The 10,544-nt window shown below is 45.2% G+C and overlaps 1 protein-coding gene across 1 annotated transcript; it reads left to right on the top strand.

The window, feature by feature from the left end:
- The first annotated feature begins 2,219 nt into the window (after nucleotides 1-2,219).
- PROCR (protein C receptor) lies at nucleotides 2,220-9,413 on the top strand. Its single transcript, XM_011221253.3, has 5 exons — nucleotides 2,220-2,237; nucleotides 2,444-2,593; nucleotides 4,934-5,185; nucleotides 5,579-5,857; nucleotides 6,106-9,413. The coding sequence occupies exons 2-5, from the start codon at nucleotides 2,515-2,517 to the stop codon at nucleotides 6,219-6,221; spliced, it is 726 nt and encodes a 241-aa protein (XP_011219555.1). The 5' UTR covers nucleotides 2,220-2,237; nucleotides 2,444-2,514; the 3' UTR covers nucleotides 6,222-9,413.
- The last annotated feature ends 1,131 nt before the right edge of the window (nucleotides 9,414-10,544 follow it).

The raw sequence follows: 10,544 nt of genomic DNA, 5'->3' as shown, positions 1-10,544 counted from the left end.
AGAGGTGGGCATGGACACTCTTGCATATATTCGGTTCTGAGAATGGGAGCCTGGTATGTGTCCAAGGTTTGCCCTGATTCCACTATGACATAACTCTCCCTCCAAGGAACAGTATATAAAATAAAGAAGTTAAAACCCCCACCTCTAATCCCAATAGAGCTAATCTCTATTGACAGCCCCCTCCTAATATCCTTCCTATGTATATACCAATACACAGATACACACATGTATTATGCAGACAGAAGTAAAAAAAATTTTTTTAAAGATTTTATTTATTTATGTGACAGAGAGACAGCCAGTGAGAGAGGGAACACAGCAGGGGAGTGGGAGAGGAAGAAGCAGGCTCCCAGCGGAGAAGCCTGATGTGGGACTCGATCCCGGAATGCCAGGATCACGCCCTGAGCCGAAGGCAGACGCTTAACGCCTGCACTACCCAGGCGCCCCAGAAGTAAAATTTTTAACTAAAACTAGATGGAATTATCTGGTATGTATCAGTCCACACTTCCTTCTCACTTATCAATGTCTCATGTCAGTACATCAACTCATATGATCTGTCACTTCTTCCACCATAATTTATTACTTAACGTTTTATTTTTAATTCAACACAAGACATATCATCACATTTTAAGGGCAGAATTTTCAAACAATACAGATAGATAAAACCCTTCACAAAATAGACGGAAAAGGCCTTCCACAAGATTGCCACCTCAACACACACACACCACACACATATACACATTCACACACGCATACATACACACGGCGCATAGACACACATACACACATGTGCACACACACCCCATTCACATAGACACACATACACTTTTAACCTCGGGCTCCTCCCTAATAATAAATCAGTGGAGATAAATCACTGCTATATTTGATGTACATCCTTCCAGATTCCTTTAATCCCATAAAGAAATAGGTTGTTTAGTTGTCATGTGTGTGGTTGACACATAAATGGTTCTAAACCTAACCTACCCAATGTCCCACAACTTACTCTTAGAGATTTATGCATATCTTAACTATCTCCTTCAGTCACCTGTTAGCTGATATCTGTTATTTTTTGTATTATTTATTATGTGCACTATTCCAAGCAAGGTAGCAAACAAGATGGACAACCTCTTGGGGCTCACATTCTGGTGGGACATTCAGACAATAAACATCTAAATGAATAAGTAATATAATTTCAGGTAATATTAAGTAACATGAAAATAGAGTGGAGATTAAGCAGCCGAGGTTTTTTTCTTTAACTACGTCATATTCCACAATACAGATTACCATAGTTTGGGGGAGTGACTTCCAAATTTTCCCACTGCTTCCCAGAGTAAGGAATACATTTTAAACTGCTATTCAAAACCCAATCACAGAAACATACATGCACAAATCTGAAACACACATGTATACAATTGAACAAATATTTCATGACCCAGGTTCACTCTGACCCAGAAGGAGGCACTGAAAATTTTTATTCTGTTCTATTTCATAAAAACAAACAAAAACAAAAACAAAACCCTTGCTATGGGGCGCCTGGGTGGCACAGCGGTTGAGCGTCTGCCTTCGGCTCAGGGCATGATCCCGGCGTTATGGGATCGAGCCCCACATCAGGCTCCTCCACTATGAGCCTGCTTCTTCCTCTCCCACTCCCCCTGCTTGTGTTCCCTCTCTCGCTGGCTGTCTCTATCTCTGTAGAATAATTAAAAAAAAAAAATCTTTAAAAAAAAAAAACAAAAACAACCCTTGCTAATCATCGCCCACTAAACTGTTTTCATTATCTAGTAGTAGATTGTGACCTCAGTTTGAAAAATATTGCTGTAAGTGACCAATTCTCTGATGAGATTACATTGTTCATAATTCTCTCCTATTACAAACAGCACTGCAGTGAGCTGTTTTATACTCATTTTGTAACTATGTATTTCTGCGAGCAAGATCCCTGATTGTGTAATTACTATAATTCTGATAAAATGTAGCCAGCATGCTGGAAAATTGAACTCTAATCCCAATCTGTTACCACCACAACATATAAAGACATATAAACTTCCGTTGGGCAAGTCCCTGCACCTCTCTGGGCCTCAGTTTCCCCATCAGTAACCTGCCGATCGCTACACCCTAGAGTGTGCTCTAAGTTGAAAGCAGATGCCCCACCCCCTGACTCAGCAAGGACAGAACTTCTCTCTGAATCTGACTCCCCCTTTTTCCGCTCCCTGTTTGGAAGAGGCCCAGGGAAAAGGGAAAAGGCAGGTCTGGGCATGAGAGCCCGACGCAGGGCGGGGCAAGGGAAGGGCAAGAGGGAGGCCAGCCCCCTAGTAGGAAATGAGACAGAGTAGGAATAACACTTTATAAGCCTGCCGCCTTCTTCCTCCTCTTATCCTCTGGCCATCTTCCAGCCTCCTCCGTTCAGCCTCCTCCCCTTCCAGACAGTCCTCATTTCTTTTCCCCCTAGGCTGCAGCCAGCCAGAGGCCCCTGCCTGTCGGAGCCAGGAGCCCAGGTGGTGTAAGAACCTCAGCCCCAGGATGTTGACAACATTGCTGCCACTGCTGCGTCTACTGCTCCTGCCCGGCTGGGCCTTTTGTAGCCAGGAAGCCTCAGCTGGTGAGTAAAGGGCACATCTCCTTCCTCGGCATGGTTCTGGAGACTCTCAGCCTCTCTGGGTATGTGGGGATGATCAGAGGAGCACTTTTCCCACAGCGCCTGCGCCTGCAGCCAGCCAGATCTCTCTGTAGGGCAGGCAGGGTCCTGGGGACTGATTAGTGTCCCAAAACCAAGGTGAGGAAGTACAGTTTGCCTGGGGAAAAGGGGGTTGAAAGAGGCTGGGGGAACAGGACTGGAGAAATGGAAAGGGACGGGTAGAAAGGGTAAAGGGGATTAGCCCTGGGGAGAAGGGGTGAGTCTGGAGAGGGAGCGCTGAGAGTGATGTGGATAGGGGTGAGTCCAGGGAAGACAGGAAGAGACTCGGAGAAGGGATGAGAGATGGGAGGAATGGGAAGCCACTGGAGAGACTGGGGCTGAGAGAAGCGAGGCAGAATAGGAGACCGGAGAAGGTGGAAGAGGCTGGCAGGAGGCGGGAGAAAGTCTGGGGAGAGAGAAGCTGTGGTCCATGGGTGAACTTACAGGGGTCAGGCTTCCCGAGGTGGCTGTTTAAGTAGAGAAAGGAGTTATGGCCCTGTATTGTGACTGCACAGGGATCTCCTCTCCCCTTTCCCACAATCTCCAGAGCTACAGTCTCCCCCTCAGAGAGGGAGAAAATCACCAGTAATCTAGGGGCGCTCACTACAATTAATATATGCACTGATCCGTCTAACTCCCGCGATATCTCTACGGTGGGCAATATGATTATCTCCATTTTACAGGGGAGGAGACTGGGCACAGGGCAGTTAAGAACCTTATCTAGAGTTACCCACACAGATCTGCCTATTCACACCTGCAGACACAGAGCACAACTTTTCATATGCAAACGTGGAAAAGACACACGCGTGCGCGCGCGCGCACACACACACACACACAGATTGATAATCCCAGACTCATCCCCTCCTCACACATTCTCTGGACATCAACTCAAGCCTGTGCCAGGCCCTTAATAGGTGTAGAAGGCAGAGATAACCAGACATAATTCTATGGCCTAGGGGAGCCCAGTGTAGTCTAGGTATTTGGAGACAGTTATGTATTTGGAGACAGTTATGTGGAATCTGGGATCATTGAAACAGACCCACTGTGTCTAGGAGGGTATGTATTTATTTATTTATAGATTTTATTTATTTATTTGAGAGAGAGAGAACATGAGCAGGGGGAAGGGACAGACGGAGTAGGAGAAGCAGACTCCCTGCTGAGCAGGGAGTCTGATGGATCCCAGGACTATAAGATCATGACCTGATACAAAGGCAGATGCTTAACCAACTGAGCCACCCGGGCGTCCCCATCTCTGGGAGGGTAAAGAGGAGAGGCATTAGGAAAACTTCTCCAAGGAGAGGGCAACAGAGCACGAATAGAAGTTTGCCTGGAGGCAGAGAAGCCTGGACATGCTATTCGTGTCAGCCAGAAGGTAGCATGAGGAACTCCAAGTAGTTTACTGTATCTAAGAACGGGAAGAAGCCAGAGAAGGCAGTTGGGACCTGGTCTCCCACAGCCTTGAATGCCAAGCTAAAGACTCTGGACTTCATTCCGTGGAGACATCCTATGGGCAGACAGTATGGCTGAGTGGCTAAAGGTGCTGGACTCACACTGCCTACAGTCAAACCTTGGTTCTGCTATACCATTTTAGCCTGCTTCCCTTATGGACTGAGGTTAATAACAGTAGCCACTGCATGAAGCTAATGGGAGGAAAGCACAAATAAGATAATAATGTGTGTAGGTACAGTGCTTGGCTCATAGTAAGTACTTAATAGCTATTATTACTATTACTGATGGGCGAATGTGTCACTGGAGCATTTTAAGTAGGAGAAGGGCATCATCTTATTTCTGGGTCAATTGGAGGTCAGATTGGAAGGAGTGAAACTGAACAATGAGGGCAGGGGGGTGAGGAAGAAAGTTACTACCCCAGTCCAGATGAGAACCCAAGAGGCCTGAAGTAGGGCAATGGCAGAGGAGGCCGAGAACAGGAGACGGAATGGGATTTTATTGTAGGTCAGCATTTGTTGACCAACCGGAAATGGGGGTAGTTAGGGATGAGAGAAAGATCGAGTGGCTTGTCCACTGACTGGATTACCCTGGGGCAAGTGGCTTCTGCTCTGCCCAGCCTCAGTTTCCTTATCTATAAAACGAGGATAATAATCCCTGTCCTGCGCTCCTGCAGGGTTGTGGGAGGATGGGTGAAAGAACACTTTATAACTCTAACTATGAACGGCCGAGAAGGTGGGCGGCCGGCCTTTGGGTGAGGGGTTATTATCTCCAGCTTCGCGCCGGCCCAAGTGCTGACGCGCTGACACCTACCCGCAGGCCTTCGGAACCTCCACATGCTCCAGATCTCCTACTTCCGTGACCCCGATCAAGTGTGGCACCAGGGCAACGCGTCGCTGGGGGGACTAATGACGCACGTGCTGGATGGCCAGGACACCAACGTCACGATCCGCCAGCTGCAGCCCTTGGAGGCGCCCGAGAGCTGGGTGCACACAGAGGACCGCCTGAAGACCTACCTGAAAGAGTTCCAGCTGTTGGTGCGGCTGGTGCACCACGAGCGGCAGTTGACCTGTGAGTGGCGTTCGAGCGCGGCGACTGCGGGCTGGGCGGGGCCCGTGAAGAAGGGCCCTCGAGGGTGGGAGGCGTGGCCTGTGGAAGGGACTGGATGGGGGCGGGGTTTGAGGAGGGGGCGGGGTTCCCGGAGGGGTCTCGTGGATGGCTTGGTCTTGTGTGAGCTGGCGGCTCTGACGAGCCCAGGTGTTAGGGTACCTGCCTTTGCCGATTGCTGGGTGGAAGCTTGAGCCTGAAGAGGAGTGGGTGTCCTAGTTGCGGGCCCTCTGTCAGGCCCTCTTCTTGCTGGCATGACCCTTTTGGGAGGCCCTGTCCCTGATCCACCCCAAACGCCAAAATTTCATGTTCCCCCTGGTGGACAGCTCTCTCACACCCTGAATCCCCCATCCACAGTTCCGCTGACCGTTCGCTGCTTCCTGGGCTGTGAGCTGCCTCCTGAGGACTCTCCAGCCCACGTCTTCTTCGAAGTGACTGTGAATGGGAACTCCTTTGCGAGTTTCCAGCCAGAGACAGCCTTATGGGTGGCAAGGTCCCAGGCACCCTCCAGGGTGGTCACCTACACTCTGCATCAGCTCAACTCCTACAATCGTACTCGGTACGAACTGCGAGAATTCCTGCAGGACACCTGTGTGCAGTACCTGCGGGAACACACCACTTCAAAAAACTCAAAAGGTATGATGGGATCGGGGATGAGCCTGTGTATTGGGTGGGTTCCAGGCAAATGAATTAGACCTGAAGGGTGGATACCTTGAGCAACAGGAGGCCCAGGACCAGGGATTTGGGACAGAGTATACACAGTTTATGTCACGTGACGAACTAGCCCCCTTCCTTTGGAGTAGGAATCCCTTAGGGTTTGACTCAAACCATGGACAGAATCTTGGGGGTATGTTCTTCAGGCTAACTCTGTGCATGTTCTGCAGGGAGCCAAACAGGCCACTCCTACACTTCGCTGGTCCTGGGTGTCCTGGTGGGCAGTCTCATCATCGCTGGTGTGGCTGTAGGCATCTTCCTGTGCACAGGTGGACGGCGGTGTTGATTACTCTCCAGCCCCCTCTGAAAAAAGAGCTTGACTGTTGGTGGCTGGCAAGGGAAGATCTCAGCTCACGACAAAACCAAACAGATTCCCCATTTAGGACTTTATATCCCAGAAGGTTTGGAGTGGCAGCTCCCTTCTCCCTGATCTGCCCACCAAGAGTTTGGGGGAGGGGAAGGGAAGGGAGGAGCTAGGTAGACAGAGTTCTTGGTTTGCTGAGCACCCAAGAACTTGCATGCTTTGCTGAATTGGTCTGAGAAACGAATGCTTATCTATCTGTGTGGAAAACAGATGATGGAGTTGGGTGGGGGTGGGGGATGTCTACGGCACATTCTTCATAGACAGAATTACCTGAGGCATTCAAAACACCTAACAAATACAAGAAGTCCACCCACAACCAAAATAAACAACATTCAGTGCTGCCGGCACGTCAGACTTGGGAAGGGGCGCTGGTATAATAGAGGTAGACAGAAATAACCAGAGAAATAGTGAAAGTGTAAAATATAAATAATATGGGAGCAAAGAGTTATTAATTACTTAATATTATTAATAAATTCCTTACTTATGTATATGGCATTATTTTTTTCTCTCTATTTTGCAAACTTCTGGGAAAGTCGCCTCTCTCTTTTGCTTCTACTTCCTCATGTCCGGCTCACTCCTAAACCACTGCAGCCTGACTTCCCTATGAACGGCTCTAAAATCATCAATGACCTCTAATTGTAAACTCTTCATCCCACATGATATCTGCAGCATTTTCCTTTGTAGATTAGAACTCTCTTTTTACCCTGACTTCTGAATACTTCTAATTTTTAGAAGCTGTTCTGGCTGCTCAGTCAATCCCTTTGCCTTTGTCATCTTACTCAATTCACCTTGGAAATGTGGCTTCCCTAGAATTCCATTTTTTTGCTCTTTTTGTTCCCATCTGAACCATATCCTTGTGGATGACCTACTAATTCTCATGGCTTCAAATGCCATCTATCTGTGGTGTTTTCCATGGGGAAGCAATACAATCTTGTCTTTGAAAGCGGGTGTTTTGTCATCAAACAGACTTGGGTTTTACTTCTTTGAGCCAGGCATTTAACTTCTTGAAGTCTTAGTTTCTTCATAAAGAAAGGGTATAAGTAAATGTACAAAAAGGGTATAATAAAAATAACAACGGCCTCTACCTCATGGAGGCATTACGAGTATGAAATAAGAATATACATGTAATATACGTTTACTCAATAAATACAGCACTTGCTGCTGACCTCTAGACCCCCCCATTTACATTGATTCTTGAAAATCAGCTCCACCTTAATATTTTGCAGACATTTTTTTAAAAGATTTTATTTATTTATTCGACAGAGATTGAGACAGCCAGCAAGAGAGGGAACACAAGCAGGGGGAGTGGGAGAGGAAGAAGCAAGCTCATAGCGGAAGAGCCCTGATGTGGGGCTCGATCCCACAACGCCAGGATCACACCCTGAGCCGAAGGCAGATGCTTAACCGCTGTGCCACCCAGGTGCCCCTGCAGACATTTCTGAGTCAACATGTTCTAAATTAAATTCCTTATCTTTCTCCCCAAACCTCTTCTCTCTCCTCTGTTGTTTACTATCAGTTAAACAGAATTACTATCAAATCATATCAGTGTAGAGACCTCAGTGTTAACCTTTATTAACTCCCTTTTCATCCCCACCTACAAAATATAGTATCCATAGAATCTAATCCCCCTTTCCCACTCTCTTGCTTTTTTTCAAGATATGGTCACTCATCTCTTTCTCTGTGGCGACACGAAGGTGTACCACCCAGTTCTACCGTCAAACAAAGACTAGCCATTTAGCTACAGGGAGTTGAGGCAGCAGATAGCGAGCCTCTAACTGCTTCAGTTCCTTCGGTGTCTGCCTCACCTGCAGAGAACAGTCTCGCAGGAGGTCATGTTCCTCCTGGGGCTGTCCTCATCGGCTGACTGAGCAAAGCAAAGGTGTAAAGGTTCAGCCCTTCTGGCCCACTGCAGGACAATTCTGATAAGCAGTATTCACTCCAGAGCTTATTGTCAGGGGGGCTGGGTCTCCGTCACATCTACATTTCAGTTTTACTTCTCCCTCTATTCCATTCTGCTTCCTTCCCCTAGTTAATATCTTCTACCTCAAACTATCTTAGCATCTGGTTCCAGAAAACCCAACCTATGACTGACAATCTTTTTCTTTCTTCCTTCCCTTCCTTCCTTCTTACTTCCTTCTCTCTCTCTCTCTTTCTCCAGATTGAGAGATTTTTTCGATCTTGTATGTGGACTATCGCAGTAGCCTCCTCCTAACTATTCTCCTGGCCTCTAATTTCTCTGAGTTCTTATTCATCTACATGGCAATAAACAAACAAACAAACAGATCTGATCGTGTTATTGTTGTTCTGCTTTGTAAATTCCCCATACTTGTTGAGCTAAATTCAGAATCCTCAAAATAATATTCAAGGTCTTGTACAATCTGGCCTCATCCTAAATTTCAAATTTTATATCCTACCACTTCTCTTCACCCCACTGTGCTTTAGGCTATCAATTTAAAAAGCATATTTTTAAATAACAGAAGTAATACAACAATACTAGCAACACAGAAATTTACAAAGAAAGCTTTACAAAGAGAAAAGTGAAAGACCTTTGTGTTCTCTTTCTCCCAAACCCTTATCTCAACAGTATGCCAAGATTCTTAGTTTCCAGCAACAGAAACCAACACTGCCAACTTCAGGAAGAAATAAACATACTGGAAGGTTATCATGTAATCCTCAGTTTGATAGGAAGGCTAGCTAATTAAGCTCAGAAAATAGAACCAGGAATCTCAGCCAAAGTCACAACAGAGGAATGATCTAGGTAAGGGGACCACTGCTGGAACCACTACCTCTATCACCACTGCATGCTGCCATCTTACATGAATTCTACTCTGTCCCTTGTGTTTTTACACTATTTGTTCAAGATTCAAAGTCCTGATGGGAGTGTCCAAATGACCAAGCCTAAATCATTTTGCCCTTGCCTTAGCTGAAAGAGGGGAAGAGGGAAACTTTATGAGATGTAGCAAGACTATAGGGAAATGTATAGCTGTAAGTGCCTATATTAAAAAGAAGAAATATATCAAATCAATAACTTAACTTTCCACCTAAAGAAGATAGAAAAAGAGAAGTAATCCAAACCTAAATCAAGCAGAAAAAGGGAAATAATAAGTATTAGAGAAAATAAGTAAAATAGAGGCTAGAAAAATAATAAAGAAAATCAATAAAACCTCTTTTGTTGAAAAGATCAATGAAATTAACAAAACTTTAGGTAGACTTACCAATAAAAAAGTGAGAAGACCAAATTATAAAAATGTTACAGAAATTACATTAGAGAAATAAAAATGATTATACGGGATACTACAAACAACTATATGGCTAACAAATTAGATAACTTGGATGAAATGGACAAGTTCCTAGAAAGACATCCATGCTTGACACAGATGCAGAAGAATTAGAAACTCTAAATAGATTTATAACAAATAAAGAGATGGAATTAGTAATTTTAGAACTTCCCACAAAGAAAAGCCCAGGCCCAAATTACTTCACTGGTGAATTCCACCACATTTAAAGAATTAACATCAGTCCTTGATAAACTCTTCCAAAAAATAAGAGAGGAGGGAACACTTCCCAGGCCATAGTATGAGGTCAGTATTATCTTGACACCAAAACCACATAGAGATATCAGAAGACAACCACAAATATCTCTTAGGAATAGAGATACAGAAATCCTTAACTAAATCCTAGCAAATTGAATCCAGCAATGCATAAAAATGATTATACACTGATCAAGTGTGTTTATCTCAGGGATGCCAAGTTGGTTCAACATATGAAAGTCAATCAGTATAATACACCATATAAATAAAATAAAGGGCAAAATCCATATAATCATCTCAATAGATGCAGAACAAGGATTGATAAAAAAATCCAATAACCTATCATGATAACAACACTCAACGAGGAATACAGAGGAATTTGTTCAACCTGATGATAAAGGTTATCTAAAATCCCACAGCTAGGGGTGCGTGGGTGGCTCAGTTGGTTAGGCATCTGTCTTTGGCTCAGGTCATGATCCTGCAGTCCTGGGATCAAGCCCCATGTCAGGCTTCTTGCTCAGTGGGGAGCCTGCTTCTCCCTCTCCCACACTGCTTGTGCTCTCTCTTGCTGTCTCTCTCTCTCAAATAAATAAGTAAAATCTTTTAAAAATAATAAAAAAATAAAATCCCACAGGTAACATCATACTTCATGATGAAAGACTGAAACTTTCCCCCTAGAATCAGAAATGAGACAAGGATTTCTGCTCTTTCTACT

This window comes from Ailuropoda melanoleuca, chromosome 13 (genome assembly GCF_002007445.2).
Source record: "Ailuropoda melanoleuca isolate Jingjing chromosome 13, ASM200744v2, whole genome shotgun sequence".
Classification (NCBI taxonomy): Eukaryota; Metazoa; Chordata; class Mammalia; order Carnivora; family Ursidae; genus Ailuropoda; species Ailuropoda melanoleuca.
Note: the sequence above shows the minus strand (reverse complement) of the source record. Positions and strands in the feature narration are given on the sequence as shown.

What these genes read in the sequence shown, in the direction of transcription:
- PROCR (XM_011221253.3), top strand. Translation starts at nt 2,515, where the DNA reads ATGTTGACAACATTGCTGCCACTGCTGCGTCTACTGCTCCTGCCCGGC. An exon ending in TAGCCAGGAAGCCTCAGCTG is followed by an intron (nt 2,594 to 4,933) that starts GTGAGTAAAGGG and finishes ACCTACCCGCAG; the next exon opens with GCCTTCGGAACCTCCACATG. An exon ending in CACTTCAAAAAACTCAAAAG is followed by an intron (nt 5,858 to 6,105) that starts GTATGATGGGAT and finishes CATGTTCTGCAG; the next exon opens with GGAGCCAAACAGGCCACTCC.